This window comes from Thunnus maccoyii, chromosome 3 (assembly GCF_910596095.1).
Source record: "Thunnus maccoyii chromosome 3, fThuMac1.1, whole genome shotgun sequence".
Lineage (NCBI taxonomy): Eukaryota > Metazoa > Chordata > Actinopteri > Scombriformes > Scombridae > Thunnus > Thunnus maccoyii.
Genome location: NC_056535.1, coordinates 34,221,258 through 34,240,128, shown reverse-complemented (window position 1 = coordinate 34,240,128; position 18,871 = coordinate 34,221,258). Strand labels below are relative to the sequence as shown.

Below are 18,871 nucleotides of genomic sequence, written 5' to 3'. Positions count from 1 at the left end.
TGACCCCTCAGATTTATCTGCTGACCCTTTGGGGGGGCCTGACCCCTAGGTTGGGAACCACTGGACTAAACTAGATAGATAGATAGATAGATAGATAGATAGATAGATAGATAGATAGATAGATAGAGAACCTTATTAATCCTAAAGGGAAATTAAAATGTTACAGCAGCCACCTGACATAAATCAAAAGACAAAAACAATGAGGGAGGTAAAAGAAACAAATACAATTAAAGGCTAAATTATATACAATAACTAAATTGACTAACTCATATATAAAAATAAATAAACTAACTAAAAACAGAATAGAAAAAATAAAAAAAATATAACCATAATATTTGCTGAGCACACACTGTTTAATGATGTTAATATGCCACAGTACACTGTACTTTACTGCTACATAAGGTAGCAAGGTGCATGATTGTCCATGGATGTTAGAGTTGAGTGTACTAGATATTGATACTATACTGTACAGGTGAATTTTATAGTTACAGGTGAAAGCAATTTTGTAAATTGTAAACAGGATACAAATAGTGTAAATGTGTGTAGAAAGTGCTGAAATAAATATTGAATGGTTATAAAAGTGATAAGTAACTTTATATACATGCAGCAGATGGTTATGTGCAGTATATATACAGCTTGCTCAAATAGTAATGAATGATATGTAACTCGTTATTCCACATTTTGTATTTTAATCTAATATAAATATTTATATTTGTGGGATGCCTTAGTGTTACAGGGTTATTGCACATGTACACGTTGAAACTACTCAACTTCACCTCACTTTAAAAGTGTGTGTTTGATGTTATTGTGATTTATATTGTGTCGTTTTTTTCATGTGAATCTACTACATATTTAAAACCTGTCCAGGATTAACATGAAATGAAAATGTTGTGTACAAGAAAGAGAAACACATCACTGTAAGATAAATTCCTGATCTTCCGAGCATGTTTGCCAATTTTATGACTTATACAGACTTATATAATAAATGTTTATATCGAGGTGTTAGGGTTAGGGTTAGGGTTCCTTATATTCTGAATCACCGTATAAAACGTTAATATTATTGGATTAACATGCATCGTTGTTCTCTGCTGATGAGATCAAATGAATGCATCAGGTGCTCTTTATATTTTTTCCCTGATCCTCAGACAGTCTGAGTCTGTAAATCACTAGAAACTTAAAACCAGCTGTTTTGGTGACCTCCAGTGGTCGAAGCTCAGACTACAACAAACCTGAAGCTCTTTTCAGCTCGGTCGGCTCCGTCCACTCAAAAATATGTTTTGCTTATATTTGACTTCACTGTGTTTTCTTCTCAGAGTTTGACACTAAAGGCTGTTTTTTACATTCATCTGCTGAAGGAGGAAAGTTTCTCTGAGCTCACTTTGAAGACGTACGACCACAATTTCTGACATCACAAATATTTTGGAAGTTAATCCCAGTCCAATAAGCAATTTAAAGAAGTCTGATATGAACTCTTATAACTTCCAGCACTCCTCCACTTCATGGTGAAGTAGGAGAGATCTTGATTTGAGAAGTTAAACTTTTAAAATTAACAATATTTACATTTAAAGATCCTTAGTTTTCAATGGAAGGAGATAAAGTTGATGTGTTACAGTACAGTGCAAAAGTTTTAGGCTCTTTATATGTTTACAGTAGATTCTTCTCTATAATGCAGCACCATCAGGGAGTCTGATTATCTGCAGCAGGACAACGAGCCCAAACATCCATCCAGAGTCATGAAGAACTACCTTCATCAACCAGAAGAGCAAGGAGTCCTGCAACAGATGGTCTCTGATCTCAACATCATGGAGTCAGTCTGGGATTAACATGAAGACACAGAAGAACTGTGGCAACTTCTCCAAGATGCAGGAACAACCGACCTGCCGAGAACCTGAAACACCGAGGAGAACTGCTGCTGGTTTAAAGACAAAGCTGCTCACAGCAGATATTGATTTACTTTATGTTTCTGCTGTTTACTTTGGATCAATTTAACTGATAAATAAAAACTATTCATGACATTATTCTGGAAAGCATCACTTTACTTTTAGTGCCTCAAACTTTTGCACATTACTGTATATCAACTGTTTAAAACTATGTGTTGATCCACGACTGGAGATGACCTTTAACGTGTCTGGTAGGTCACTAATCTGTGAAAATACATTTTACTCTGATGTCACACTAGTAAAAGTCAACCACATCTTATCTTCTCCCCTAAACTGTTAACAATAAGAAAATGATAAAAAAAAACAAGAGACCACTTTGACTTTTTACATTTTTTAATTTGTTACAAATAACCATCAGAAACTTAACATAGCGAGAGCAGAGACATGTTTGTAGTGTAATTCTCTGCTCACCAGTGAAATACTGTACTTCAACATCTTTTGCCAACAAAACAATAAATAACAAACCCAAGTCTTCCATTGTTGAGATCGAGCTGACAAACAAACATGTTGTGGTCTCTCTCTCTGTCGTGTATGTCGTAGACGTCTCTGCCGTAAACACAGTGACAGAACATACAGTTTACGTCGAGAGGAGACCCAACTGGAATGCTAAAACATGGAAAAAAGAATTTGCCTGCAGACTGATTGACTGTCAGATGGTTCACACATGTTGTTGTTAAGTGAAGTGATAAGATTCAGTTTCATCCACCTTCAAATCCTGCTTTTAACTTCCTTGTACAGCAAATGCATAAAAAGCTTCTGGCAAACAAAACCTTATGATTTAACAAGACAAAGAGAAACATTCAGCTGTTTGAATGTGACAGACGGACAGACGGAGAGAATAACGAGGTGTGTAGCGGCTCCTTGAGTTTCAGTCTGAAGGGTTCTGAATGACGATCAGGAAATAATCCTTATCTGTGAAGAAAAAGGCGAAACAGTTAAACCCAAACAGACAGAAAACAGTACTTTTAATTTCTTAAACTCTTTTAGATTTCACACATACTGAGCAACCGTTAAAGGATCTTACTTGCAAACAGGGTTGAGTATCTTTTGACATTTTTCTGGTGTTAATATAACCTCCGTAACACAGTACAGACACCAACGAGATAGGTTTTTAGATCTCTTTGGAACAGCTTCGTTACGAGCTGCGACATAAAAAGCTGAATCCTGCCTGGTTCCAGATGGCGGTAAACTGTAATTCAGACGCTATAAACCAGACGCCGGGTTTTCAGAGCGCGGCAGAAGAAAAAAGCCTCTAATCAGTGACGAGCGTCTGACTGCAGTCGACTGAAGACGAGGAAGGTTTATTTGTGTATCACCTTTACACAACAACGCGAGTGCTTTTATATGAAACTTAAAAGAAACACAAAAGACCAGATTATAAATACGATTTACAGATAAAAATAAGATAAAACAGGAGAATAAAAATGACAAGATATGAATGAACAGTCTCGACTATAACAGCTCCTGTTGTGGAATAAACTTTGCTGCCAAAATACTCTTCTTGATTGTGTTTTGATTTTGACTGATGAGACTAAGACTGACAGCCCTTCATACAAAGACTACACTGACTGCTTGTGGGGCATTTTTGCCTTTATTTGATAGCTGCAAATGCAGAGACAGACAGGAAACACGGGTAACGGAGAGGAGCACGACATGCCCGACAAACCTCCGCGTCTAGGATCGAATCACAGATGTTGCAGCCACGTGGTTCTCGTCTTAACTAGAAGGCTACCGAGGCAGCAAAGGAGTTTACTCTTCACAGATAAGGCTGCGGTTTTATGTTTTTCTTACTGTCAACAAATTTCTGATATATCTTATTCCTCCGTTGTTGTTCCAAAAACTATTACAAACACGTCAGTGAGTCACAGCGCTGCACTGGGTGACATGTTCCTTCATCATGAAGAGTTTGGTCACGTTAGTTTGTTTAGAAATGGCTCCAAAGACTAATAACAGCATCATGTTTTCAGTCTCTGGAGAGTAGTTCTGTGTACGGCAGACGCTACTGAGCATGTGCAGGAACGTGGTTCTGTTGACAGCTTCACTAGCTTGTTGTGCTACATATCACAACCTCTGGACTTTGTACTAAATTGTAAATTTGAAGAAAGACAAAAGTAAATATAATATAGAAAATCACCAGACTAATCCTGTAACACTGAAGTCACTTTGCAAACCAGATGCAAATACAGCAGGTGACCTGTTTCTAACGATGTTTTACAAAAAGAATCAGATATTTTATTAACTAGCTTGTTTGAATAAAACAGACGAGAGTAATAAATGAGTATGATGTTGGTGTCTGACTGTACTGTGGCACTGTGATGATATTTATCTCTTGTTCCTATCAAGTTTAAACTTCTTGACTGTGAGTCTTGTTGGACAAACACTTCTGCCAGATGAATGTGGTGTAAATATCTACATTTCAAACTGGTTGAACCTTCATAAATGACAGTTTCTGTCTGAGCGAGTAAACAAAGAAACGTCAGGATGTAAAAGTTGTCTCAAGCGATCGTCGCTGCTTCTGAGAGAAATCGGAGGAGTGATTTGTGTGACTTGCAGGTATGAGATATTAAAACATAAATTCCGATCCCTTCTCCGTTCCCCCTCTCACCTGGAGCGATCATGATCTCGTTCTTCTTGGAGCGCACACGGAGGAAGGTGAGGTCGTTCTGGGGGTCGATGTCTCGTACGGTGCTCCTGGCCTTCATCACCAGCTGGTGGATCAGTCCCGCGTACTGAACCGTGCTGGAGTTGTCCAGAGTCGTCTTGATGGGGATTCCTGAAGGACCAGAGAGAGAGAAACAGACACAAATGGTTCAGTTACATGTAAACAAAGAATTTTCATGTGACCAGATTAAGTGAAGTGTTACTCATACTCTGTTATTTAATCTAATTAAGATCAAGATGGGAATAAGAATTAACTACCTCTGCATGTAAATGGTGTGTGCAGAAGGATGCAAATAGAGTGAAAACTGATGCAAAATATTGTTTCTGTGGCTGTTTTATCAGCATCAGAGTAAATAATACAACAGAAAATATAAAGTCGCTGTAATAAGCTTGTAGTAACACTATAAAAACATCAGACACTCACATCCCTGTATTTTTATTCTGTTTATTGAATCACTGATATATTTCCTGCCATTCACACAAGCTTCAACATACTAACAAATCATGTTATTGTGGAAATTAAGTAATTACAAATCATGTGAACATTTCAATGGGAGGCTGGTACAGATTATTTTTAAGTGGTGGAATAATAATGCTGCTGGGCTCATATATTTGCCGACATGAGCTCGTTGCAGATATATATCAGTATCGGTGTATCTATCAGCTGATAAATGGCAAGAAACTGAAGAACAGAAACATCAAAAATGTTCTGAAACATTAGTTTGTTCACCAGAGAGTTTGTGACACATTTATTTTTCAACTGTAAATCATCCTGCCCGGTACTCAAAAATATTTATTTTATGAGTTGTGTGAAAAAAAAAAAAAATCAGCTGATATATCATCATCAGTTTGGTGTCGGTCTCAATAATCCTGTATTGATCGGGAGAAGATGAATCCCAACTGTTTTGATAATCAATTGCTTTCAGTCATTAATAAATGACATTATCTGGTTCTGTCTTGTCAAATGTGATGATTTGTTGCTTTTCTCTGCATTTTCATATTCAGTAATTGTAAATTTAATATCTTCAGGTTTTGAACTTTTGGTTGCACACAATGAGACGTTTGAGGGCCGGACTCTGGGGATTGTGACGAGCAAGTTTATTTATTTGTATAGAACTTTTCATACAGCGGTTGTAACTCAAGGTGCTGTACACATAAGAAAAACATTAAAATACATTAAAATTATGACATTAAAGTGCACAATAAACACACACGGGTAAATGTTGGAGAGGAAGTGAACTGAAGGCCAGTTAATACTGGCTGGTTACCATTTGGTAACCAACCTGTTATTGGTACCATTAAAATAATTTTGGAATCAATTCTAAAAATAACTGGGAGTCAGTGTAGAGAAGCTAAAATCAGTGTAATGTTCTCACTCTGTTGGTTCTGGTTAAGAGCCTGGTGGTCCAGTTCTGATTCTGTTGCAGTTTTTTTACTGATTTTTTGAAAAGTCCAGTAAAAAGTGCTTCAATAGTCAATTCAACTAGAGATCAATTACAAACAGGTTTATTTCCAAGTAGATTTGCACATTGAGCCCTGATGTTGTGGTGCATAACAATAAAAATATACAAAATAAGAGAAAATACAAATACAAATAAGTCAAGTAATCATAAATAATAGAAAATAGACTTACAATAAAAATATGTAAAATATATTATAAACTGCAAAGAGCTGTTTAAAAAGAAGATAATGGAATATTGATCAGGAACGTGCGATATAGTGCAGTATGTGTGCAAATAATAATAAATACAGAATTGTATTGATGTAATGTGCCATGTTAGAGACAAGATTTATATAGACAAAACAATTATTTGAAAAATAATCAGCAGATTAAACACAAATGGAAATAATCATTAGTTGTAGCCAAAATCTACGATACGATACGATTCAACTTTATCGTCAGTTTACACTGAAGTCATGTTGCTCTCACTTCAGTTTCACATCAAAACAATCATACATGACACATCATATCCTCTGCAGGACAGACTGATGAATAAAAGATGAGTCTCATTAGGGGGTTGAGTTCACTCAGATGTCTAATAGCTGCACTTCTCTTATCACAAACTATCTGCAAACAACCGTAGAAACACTAAGTTTAAAAAATATCTGTGGATCGATTTTTGGAAATCTTACCTTCTGAATTGACGATGATGATTCCCTGCACTCCCTTCTGGGTCTGGATTCTCTTCAGAGTTTCCTCTACTTCAGCCTGAGAGACACAAACATGAGTTAACATCATTACATTTAGAAGAGATGGAAGATGTTTTCAGATCCTTTACTTAATTAAAAGGCCCCATACAGCAATGTAAAAATACTCCATTACCAGTCAAAGTCCTGCATGAAAAATCATCCTACAGTAAAAGTACATTACAGTTAGAAGTGAAAGTATTGCAGTAAAAGTACATAAGTATTATGAGCTTGATGTAGTTAAAGTATTGCAGTAAAAGTAGTGGTTTGGTCCCTCTGACTGATATATTATTATATATGACATCATTAGATTATTAATAGTGAAGCATCAGTGTTAGAGCAGCATGTTACTGTTGTAGCTGCTGGAGGTGGAGCTAGTTTACACTACTTTATATACAGTTAGCTAGTTTAGTCCAGTGGTTCCCAACCTAGGGGTCGGGCCCCTCCAAAGGGTCAGCAGATAAATCTGAGGGGTCGTGAGATGATTAATGGGAGAGGAAAGAAGAAAAAACAAAGTTCTGATACACAAATCTGTTTTCAGTTTTTGGACTTTTTCTCTAATCTTTGATTTTTGCTGAAATATTGGATCATTTGAACATTTATTGAAATGAAAGCATGTGAGACGTTTAGAGGGAAAAATCACTATTTGGTGGAGCTGTTAACAACTCATAGACATGTGAAATGTGACCCCGACTACACACTGCTTTTTGTAAGACGTCAAAAGTCAAAAAGGTTGGAAACCACTGGTTTCATCTTTAACAATGTGTTGTATTTTAAAAGCTTGTTATATTATCCATTGTGTCAAATCTTCATCTGAAAAGTAACTAAAGTAACATCAAATGGAAATACTCTAGTGAAGTGAAAGTACCTCAGAATTGTACTTAAGTACAGTACTTGAGTAAATGTACTCACTTACTTTCACCACCGACATTTATCTACTTTGATTTAGCGATAAAGTATCTCAGATTATTGAACTAGCTGCAGCGAGCTAACATGACAACGCCCGACTAGCATGAGCCAGCTAGCCGATTAGCAACGACTTAAAATCCCTTTTATAAAACTACACATTAACAGTCACGACGGAAATATGAACATGTTCATGAAATACACATGAAGCATTCATCGCATCCTACCATCTTCAGTATGTGAGGAGAAATCTGTGTCGGAAACTGGTCTCAGAGCTCAGCTAAATGACAGCTAACTGTTCTGTGTTGTTGCTGGGAGAAAACTGCTGAGGTAAACTTCCGGGTCAATGACGTCACCGCTGCGTTCACGGTCCACGGCGAACGTGGAAGATAAAATACGTAAAAAACTCAATTTTGACCCAATTATTAACCAAACTAATCACTTTTACCCTTTGTCCGGGTCCCATGTTGACTGTATCAACAAACTGACAGTGAAGTCACGTCCTTTATGTTATCTTTATTTCATTATGATGTCTAATTGTTTTCTGTCATTGTATTATTGTCGCACATGTTGTACGTGATGTGTTCTATAAATAAAGTGAAGGAAAAAAAAGATTAACCAAACCAATCATATCCACCCTTTACTTTGCATGAGGAGGTACAGTGGGTTAATTAATAAATGGGTGGAGGTAATTATGTGATTGACATTTTACTGCAGTATTAACTATGGGTGCAATACATATTGAACTAATTTCTATAGAAGAGGTAAAAGAGTTTTTTCTTCAGTTATTGATTCCTATATCTGACAGATATACAAAAATAGTGTATGTTTGGCCTTCATTTCGTCTGAGAATTAAGCTGCCCAAACCAAATGCAATTGAATTTCTTCGTAAATGCAACTATTCTGTGGACAAATTACCTATTAAATCAGCTCATTTTCACAAACAGGCACTTTTAGCATGGACGTTGGCCAATAAGCACAACTTTTCTCCACACAGATATTAATATGATAACATATGATATGATAAGATATTCAATTTAAACACAAAAGTCTGTTCACCCAGAAATGGAAACATTTTTCACTTATTTTTTCCATTGTATGTATTCGAAAATATTTTGGATTGATATGTAAAACTTTCTATCTAGAAAAACAGATCAAATGGTCTTGCTTTCTGGTGGTGATATTTTCATTTATTCTGAAAACAAGGCAATGGGCAAACATGTTTTTTTAAAATCTGTTTACTTTTTGGCAAATGCCACATACATAAAATGAAACAGAGCAATAGAAAACCTAACTTTAATTGATATCATACTCTATTACAATTATATAGTCAAGCTGAAAAACAGAAAAAACAACAAAGACCCAAAAAATATCAGAAACATAAAATCAACTGTATTATTTATTAATCTGTGTCCCTTTATTTATTTATTTTCCAAAGTATTATTTTTCTTTTATTGTATGTAAAAAGCTTTTTTTGTTCTTTAAACTTGTTCATGTTACTGTTGTTTAAGTAAAGAAAAAAGAACAAAATTTGTAGGAGCCATGAATGGATTAATTTCAAGTTTGAATGAATTGCAAAGTAGTAATTATTTTGTTTTATATTTTGGGTTATTTTGGTTTGTTTATTATTGCACGATCACGGGGATTGATAATCAGGTCACATGGATATGGGCGGTGGTATCCTATAGTTAATTTAAGCACCTGTTCACCTGCATGCCAGCTGGTAAGAGACAGAGGGTGAGTGGGTCGTCGTATTTTTTGTTGACCGCTGTTTTACTCCTGAACGCAGTTTTACACCTGATCGCTGTGATTATTTTGAGTAGCCTATATTTTGTGCAAGTTATAATAAGTTGATCACTTTCATTAATAAAAGTTATTAAACCTACAGTTTTGATCTCAGCGAATCTTTTTGGTAGCGTGTCGGACAAATGGCAAACAAGGCCCAACCTCAGCCTCTCAGCGACTTTTACGTTGTTGCCAGTAGTCGCTACAAAATTGTTTGGCATTTTGACCGTCACCATCTTGGTTTTTTGGAGCCAGAAGTGATGAGAAGTGAACATATTTGGACGAGCGTGTGGATCTGGGGAGGAGCTCCTCAGGGTCCAACTACAGCACCTCACGGACCACCATGGTACATCATAATGTATTGAAAAGGACGTGAAACTAGCGATTGAGACCATTAACTCATTATGAAAGTGTTTACTGGGATCATAAATCCAGTGAAAAGTAGAGTCATCTCTCATAGACTTCTACGCAAACAGCCTTCTTTTTGCAGCCAGTGGAGTCGCCCCCTGCTGGCCATTAGAGAGAATGCAGGTTTAAGGCACTTAAAACAGCAATGGCTTCACTTTTCAAACCCAGAACTTTTATTGCTATTTTTATAACTAATCATATCTCTATTATTGAGCCCTATTGTATTTCGTGTGTTTGTTTGTTTCTTTCTTTATTATTATGGGACATCAGACCTAAATTTGACCCCCTAAACATGCTAAAAAAACCCACTTTCAAACCTTTATCAATGGATTCGCAACGAAATTTCCTACAAAAAATATGATTTTTAATGTAAGACTTGGCCAAAGTCATGGGATTTCTGAGGAGATTTCACAAGAGGAGTACATTTTCCTCTCCAACTGAGAGGGAGAGAGAGAGGAGGGAAGAAAGGGGGGGGAGGTGTGTGTGGCACACACAATGGAGGCTGGTCCATAGAGGCAGAGGAGGTTGATCCTCTCTTTTTGAGAGGCAAGAGGGAGATCAAAATATAAAAAAGAATATTTGGTTGAAACCATTACCAAATCTCAGTATTATTTACAACATATTGTTTCTCTCTTCTTTGGAAAAGACACCTAAAATGATGCTCCAAGGGAGGACGGCCTCCCTAACCAATCAACAACCAGAATGCAAAATTGACATCGAGTTGGTCCAGTGATAGTTTCCGTGTATTTGATACATGCATTACTACTTTCTGATGTGAACCTACACTTTTAGATCTGTGAATGTTTTTAGTGTTCAGTCTTTCTAGTATTCAGCACTGATCCGTTCCTGTATCACATTATAAGCTTTGTGGTACTTTATATATTTCTATACTATTTCTATACTAAGAGAATACATAGGAAACACGTGTAAATCATGTGATATCTTGTCTGTTTTTGATGAGAACATAAATCTGTTGTCACAATAGAACAATACTATGAATTTGAATTTCACTTTGTTGGTAAAATCACACATCTGAACCAGTCCATGGCTAAAATGAGCTCTTCTTTTTTTTAGAAATAATATATATATGCTAAATGTCTTGAAAGAAGCAGCCTTTACACCACTCAGGGGTTTTTGTTTTTAAAAGCAAATTGTTTTATTGGCATATAAAATTGCCCCGCACTCCTCCGATTTCATCAGGAGGGGGACAATGACATAGTTTAGTATGATTTGTTGTGTTGTTGGTTTTCCTCCTGTCCTCCCCAATTTTTTGAGTCACCAGCCGCCACTGGCGTGGGGGTTGAGTGCAACTCATTTTTGTAGGATACAGCAGAAAGGCCTATATACATACAGTAGATTATATACAAACTTTGTATGAGGTTTGGTGTTATTATCATTTATTTTACAATAATTATAGGTCTTATAAGTATAATTCAGTAGTGGGGATGACCTATGAGGGGAAGGGAAAAAATGAAGTGAGGGTGACAGTTAAGTTATAAAGTGCTGTAGAAAAATACCATCAAAATTAAAATTTGTAGCTCTGTACTGCAGTTTTTCCTTTATTAGGGCCTGAGCACCTAGCGGTTCACTCACACTCTCCATTCAAATATATGATTATTTTTCTGTGTCCAGCTGCAGTTATTTATTGTCTCTACACACCTGATAGTACACATGTCAATCAAACTTTGACCAGATCATGTGGGTTAAAAGTCTTTACTTTTCTAAAAATAGACTTGATGAAAATTAGGAAATTAATTTGTTTTACACACAAACTCATAAAGAGTGCATCATGTGACATTGTAATTACACGGTTTGGCCACTGTGTCAAATTGGCTTCAAAGCCCGGCGCTGTTCCTGTATCTAGTTCTCTTTATACATCCTTGCTTCAAAACGGCAGTCCACCAACCAATGGGTGATGTCACGATAACTATGTCCCTTTTTAAAAAAAATTTTTTTTTAAATTGTTTTAAATTTTTAAAAGTCTATGGTTTTAGAGGAAAATAAAATGACCAGTATAACTATTCGTGTCTCATTTCACAAGCTGCCTTCCAGTTTTATAATTTAAGTTTTTGCTGGTGATTTAAGGCACAACATGGTCAAACTACAAGTTTGGTCAAGGTTAGACCGTTGGCCCTGTAATTTGTTATTAACAGTTATTAAGCTTTGTCACAGAAAGAGGAAGAAAGAAAATGTAGAGGAACACATTGAATTCCATTAAGTCATTGTTTTTCTTACTCCATATGTAGGGTGTTTATGAGGAAGTAGGATCAAGGAGTCAGGAGGACAAAGGAGAGCGGGGAGAAGAAGAAGAAGAGGGCGAGAACACAAGAGAAGGAGAGGGAGATCGTGAGGATGAAGAAAGTATGGTGCAGGTCACAGAAGTGTTGGACACGTCTGCTGTGGCATGCTCAAACCAACCATTCTCAGCAACTAAACCGAATCAACCAGATCCTAAATACATTGTTAAGAAGTCAGTGGGAAAATATATCCTTTCATTCCAAAGACAGTGGTACAGCAGATTCCCATGGCTCCATTTCAGTCCTGGTGTGAAAGGTGTGCTGTGCTCTTACTGCTGCAAAGCTTTTCACAGAGATACCACTGGTAAACAGATATCACTGGCAAAGAATGCAGAACCTGCATTTATTTCAGCAGGCTTCTAGAGCTGGAGAAAGGCCATTGAGCGATTCAGATTACATGAAAAGTCTGATTGTCACAAGACAGCAATAACTACCCATCTGTATGAAGACAGATCAGCTCAGTGTCAGCTGGCTAGTGTGGGTTCAACACAGCAAGAGGAAGCAAGGACATGCCTCTTAAAAATAATTGGTGCTGTGCAGTTGTTGGCAAGACAGGGTGTAGCTCTTAGGGGACGTGATTCGAGTGAGGGAAATCTTGATCAACTACTTAAGTATAAAGCAGAAGAAGACCCATGCCTCACCAGGTGGTTGGCAAGTAAAAGAGAAGTTTACACATCAGGAACAATTCAAAACAAGTTCCTTAACTTTATCAGCACCTCCATTGTTAGGGGCATTGCTGACAAGATTCGATCACTTCCACACTTGCAGTTCTCCATAATGATGGATGGCACAAGAGATCAATCAGGAAAAGAGCGGGAGGCATTGTGCTTAAGGTATGTTGACTACGATTTGTTTGTACACGAGGAATTTATGAGTCTGTATGAGGTTTCATTGGCCACTGGAGAAAATCTGGCAAGGGTGGTGAAGGATGTATTGCTACGCCTCAATCTGCCCATCACAGGCTTACGTGCCCAGGTGTATGATGGTGCAGGAAACATGGCTTGTAAATATTCAGGGGCACAGGCCATCATTCAGAGAGAGCAACTGCTTGCTCCATATGTGCACTGTGGTTCACACTGTATGAATCTCATCACCCAGCAAGCCTGTACTGCCTCAGCTGTTATTCGCAACTCCATGGAATGAGTTCATGAGTTGGGAATTTTATTCAGCCAGTCAGGCAAGCTGAAGGGTATCTTTAAGGGAACTGCAAAAACTGAGGAGGGGCCAAAGCAGGCTATTAGACCTCTTTGTCCCACAAGGTGGACAGTTCGCACAAGTGCTATACGTGCTGTGCTCAACTGATATGAGCACATATTGTGTGCTTTGAGTGAGATGGCAACAGGTGACCCAGATGCAGCAGGCAGGGCACAGGGCTTGTATGACAAATTTCAGCAGGGAAATGTTGTTCTTGGTCTTTTGCTTGCCTTAGAGACAACAGAGGAGTTGGAGACTCTCAATGTTTCTCTCCAGTGCAGAACACAGACTATAGATGGCATGCTTTCCGCTGTCGCCTGTGTGAAAGAGACTTCCGCAAAAAAAAGGAAACCCAGATAGTTTCGGAACTATTCACACCAAAGCATTACAGATGTGTGAAACGTTTGGTCTAACTCCAATTGCATTACCACGTTTCCATAGGCCACCTCAACGTTTTACCGGCTGTGCTCCTGCACATGTACATGCGTCCCCTTCTGAGTACTACAGAACAGAGTTCTACAAAGTCCTTGATGTCGTGGATATGCAGATTAGAGAACGATTTGAGCAGGAAGGAATGAGAATGATCAGAAATCTGGAGCAAGTCCTCTTAACTGGAGAGGTCCATGATGTTGTGCAAAAGTACCCAGAGTTCAATCCTGAATGTCTGAAGACACAACTAGGAACGTTCAGAACCAAGTATAATTTCCAGTCCAGCAGTGACGTTGTTGGTATTCTTCAGGGGATGTTTCTGGAGGTCCGTGGCCTCTTTGATCGACTTGAAACACTTGTGAGATTGCTTATTGTTGTCCCAGTGTCATCAGCTGAAGCAGAGAGAGGATTCAGTGCGCTCCGGAGGCTGAAGACATGGCTCCGGAGCACTATGACACAAGTATGCCTGAACAGTGTGGCTGTGTGTCATGTTCACAAGGAAACGCATGACATGTTGGATAGGAAGGCAATTCCCAAAGAATTTGTTTCTCGTACAGACAATAGAAGGAGCACCTTTGGATGTTTTGAGCAGATGTAGGCAATTTGGGCATTTTTTGCCTCTGCTTACTAAAAAATTCAGGGACATGTTCATACTCAGACATTTTTCCCTGTAACTGTGTTTTAAGGGGCAACAATATTAGGCAATAAGGACAATTTTGCCATTTATTATATCTGACACTGGTTTTGAGTACTGTTTTTGTTTTTCTTTTATTTGAAAATTTTATCAGGAATAACCCAATGTGTACTGTTTATAATGTTAAAGCTGTTATGTTCTTGCAAATTTCACCCAATGACACTGGTTTTGATGTAGCTCACTTTTCATCATGTTTCATGGATGAAATAAAAAGAATGAAAATTAAAGTCTTTACATTTTTTTGAAAAACATGTTTTTTAACAGACACTAAAAAGTCTAAAGTCATTACTTAATACTATGGTATGTGAATACTGGTGAATATAGTATCTTGTGGTGAAGGGTGTAGTGCTACAATGTACATTTTGAACTCAATATTATTTGCATATGGCGCTGAAGAAAATGTAGAAATGCATGGCATTTATTTTGATTTTTTGGTTTTTGCATGTTGTTGAGACTGGAACAGGGGCCAAAGGTGGAGGGTTGCGGTGCTCATGTCCCAGGCCTAGAACACCCACACTTTTAAAATCGCTGCTCCACCCCTGGGGTACTGTCTGTTTTTCAACTAAGTTTCTCCACCCTTTACAGTTCACTTTTGATTTTATCTTTCAGTGCTAAATGCACCTTTCTGGATGGGTTGAATAACTGGAGCTACTGCTGGATCAGTCTGAATATGATTCTGTCCAGGTCCACACCTCAACCCTGTGAACACATCTCTGTATTCCCTCAAGATGTCTGTTTCCTCTTCCCTGTCTGACTTGTAGAGTCCTCTTATTAGTCCCATTTGTGTACAGAAATCTCCTCCTAAGGTAGCAGGGAAGTTTATTATTATTATTATTTGGAATTTCAGCTAATGCACATCAGTTTTGTACTCACACTGTAGCTTTGACATGCCCAATGGCACCACCTTTCCCTCAGCTTGCAACCACTGCCTTTTTTGAAGATGAACTAAAAGATAACTCTAGCATGTGAGCGCTGTAGACTGTCCGAGTGATGCACTGCCCTCATGGTGGATTTCCACCTCTTTTCTTCTGTCAACATCCTGTTATTTCCTGTAGCAAATCGGTAGCCTAATCGTGTGAATCAGTGGTCACTGGGAGTGGATGGAACTTGTTGGTTCAGCAGGTGCGAGTGAGTGACTGGATGACTTGATACTCGGCTGTCACTTTGAGTTGAGAAGCTCTGACTCACACTTATTGATTCACTAACTCATGAGTAGCTTTGAAACAGGTTGAGTGTTTCCTCTGAGCTGTTGGCAGTCAATGCAGCTAGTGTGTGTTAAACAAAACAATGGTGTATCAGGTCTTTATAATGAGATGAACATGCAACGTTTCATTTTCTTAAACCAAAAATCATGTGCACGCCATATCCCACTGCATCAACCTCCATCAAACCTTCACACACTCCATTAGCTAGCTTGCTTCACTTGTTTACATAGAACATTGTGTTAGCTAATTATCGAGATAAGCTGAAATTAACGTCTGAATGTGAACATCAAATCAGCCTATTAATTCAAATATTGAACCATCAAACACCTCTATTCAAGTCACCAACATTCTCTAACAGAAACATTTCATAAGATTTGTTTATTTGTTCTGGTCAGGGCTGAGTTGTAGGCTGTAATCAGTAGACGAGTGTTCGTTCACCGGTGGCTGATTCACCAGGCTTTGGGTGACTGACTCAGTGAGTGATTCATAGTGACTTGAGTGAGTAAAAAGAGTCAAACCTACCATGTCTACTGTTCACTGAATGCTTATTCTACTTCATTATTACATGTCATTCATGATCTTCACACTAACATTTCATCTGTGGTTGTGCAAGAAAAAAAGCTAAAGGTCATCAAATCCAACCTGCACCTCTTCTTTCACTGTGACTGTAGGAATCTGTACTTGTCATGACAAATGACAAATAAAAAACCTTTTCAATGTGTTTTCTTTAGCATAACAGCATCATTTCCAAAAATGATCTCCATTTGACAAAGAATGAAAGTGATTTAACAGTAAAATGGGGTATTTCTTGTCAGCTGCTTGTTTTGACTTTTGAAGTTCATCCATAGTACAAATTTCTTCACTCGCTCACTTTTATTAGTTATTATATTTTTTATATTTTATGTAAAAATGTTGACCAAAACTAATTATTAAATGTGAGATTAAAAACAAATCACCTGTGATTAGACGTCTTGGTAAAGTTAGTCTTGTAAAGGCCAAAGTACGTGTCACTGCAGTCACATGATGATGTTTCAGAGGACAAAACAAATAGATCCTGACTTTCCTTTAAATTTAGAGTCAACTGAATATTGGTGTTGATTATCAGCTATGAACAGTTTAAATACAAAACAGAGATTTTTACCTTCAAATCCCAAAAGCAAGGCACATTTCTTTGTATAACACCTTTAAACAAGGCAATTCAAAGTGTTTTATATAAAACATCTGAAACCATGTAGGCACTTCACTATTGTAGAGTGTAATAAGTTGGAGGGAAAAGTGTCCTGTAGATCAGAGAAACGACATCAAGGTGCCGCCAAAAGCAGGTAAGACCACAAAACTGTAGGATCCGTTCATACATAGAGAGAAAAGACACCTGGTTCTGTGGTTTAGGGGTTAAGATGCCGACTATGAATAACAGACAACACAGGTTTTATCACCATCACTAATCACTATCTAATAAATGCATAAAATGTCTGTGTTAAGGTTTTCTACACTGTCAGAAATTAAAAAAAAAAAACTATTAGGGCAAGAAATTTATAGCTATATTCATCATTTATCAGGCTGATAAACTGTTTGTTTGTTAGAAGCAGTTTTAATTATGTTGTATCTGTTTCATAGTTTGTTTTATGTGTTTTTATCCTCAAAGTATTCATCAAAAACTGATGTGTGTTAAAATCCAGCCAATACAGTATCATCACTTCTGTTTCTCTTATTAAAGTTTGACAGACAGAAACATCCAAAACAGTCACAACATACAGTTTGACATTTTTTATGTTTTAATTTGAATAAAATGACAAGGAACTGCCCGAAGTCAATTATGCAAATGCATCATCAGTAACATGAACATAGATGAACTTTCAACACAATTCAAATATCACAGTCAACAACAGTTTATAGTTCAGTATTAAACTGTACCTGATTGATTCTGGCTGAGCACATTAAATATAAATAACATTTAAAAAAGTAACATTTTATTTAATTTTAGCTGCAAAATATTCACATTCATTCAAAGCACAACAGCAGGCTAAATGAACTGAATTTGACATGGTAATTTTATCCAAAGCATTTTACTGCATTTTTCTCTCATTCATCCATCAACACTCACAAACACACTGATGGCAGTGAGCAACCATGCAGGCTGCTGGTCTAAACATCAGCAGTAATTTGGGGTTCAGAGTTTTGCTCAAAGACACTTTGACATGATGACAGGAACAGCAGGGATCAAACCAGACCACATTTCAACTTTATCTTTTAAAGTCCGAGTGACTACGATGGTTGTTTATTTCAGCTGAGGATCGCAGATAAAATGTAGTTGATCCTGAATTTAACAGTTCTCATTATTCATTGATATTTCTTAATAATGTTATAATGGTCAAGCTACAAGTGACATTATAAATGTTTTAATCTCTTCTGAGCTGCAGCCTGAAATCCTCAGTCAGGAGTCTCCTGGTTGTTTCCATCAAGTCAGCTGATTGTCCAGGATGACTGAACTTTTATTGGTCTGAGACCCTTAAACATCACAACATAAATCAATATGATCTTTTAAATCCCTAAAAACTCACTTTTATCACAAGACCTTCTCCTAGTTTGGTCCTTTTAATTTGGCCCATTTTAACTCTGTTGTTTCTTTTATTGTTTTATTTCAATGATTGTTTGATTATCCTGCTTTGCTGCCTCATTATCACATTTTTTATTTTTCACTCTGTTTATTTTTAAAGCCCAAAATGACATTTAAAGATTAGTTTTGGATATTTTCAAGTCTATCCTTTAATGTCAGTGTTTGTTTTTTCATTAATTATTCCAACAAAATGTTTGTGAGGTTACTATAGTTTTAGTAAGTATGATGAAGTTAAATGTTTGGGATTGTAGTTATGAAAAAACAAGTTCATAGTTCTTGCAGCTGAAACTGTTCTGTTCTCTGTTTGAGGTATTTTAGTCTTTTATATTTGATATCATGTTGTTGCTACACTGCCTCCTCCTGGTCCTGCTGCAGTCAGACAGGAAGTTTAATCTTTCAGTTAACAGGTTTATATAGTCGTCTATTTCTATCTTTAAATCTAAAACCAGGCCTCAACTTAAAAACCATCCTTTGGTGGTTTATTTCTTCACTCTTTTGGTCTAAAGCTCAAACTGGTCCACAAAAAAATCAAGATACAACAGCACACA

At 37.2% G+C, this 18,871-nt stretch overlaps 1 protein-coding gene across 1 annotated transcript; it reads right to left on the bottom strand.

Annotated features, from left to right (window-relative positions):
• Positions 1-2,255: 2,255 nt before the first annotated feature.
• Positions 2,256-8,028, bottom strand: dynlrb1 (dynein, light chain, roadblock-type 1). Its single transcript, XM_042405722.1, has 4 exons — positions 7,922-8,028; positions 6,735-6,810; positions 4,546-4,713; positions 2,256-2,852 (listed from the first exon to the last, which is right to left on the bottom strand). Exons 1-4 carry the CDS (start codon positions 7,922-7,924, stop codon positions 2,809-2,811), a joined length of 291 nt encoding a protein of 96 aa, XP_042261656.1. The 5' UTR covers positions 7,925-8,028; the 3' UTR covers positions 2,256-2,808.
• Positions 8,029-18,871: the final 10,843 nt, after the last annotated feature.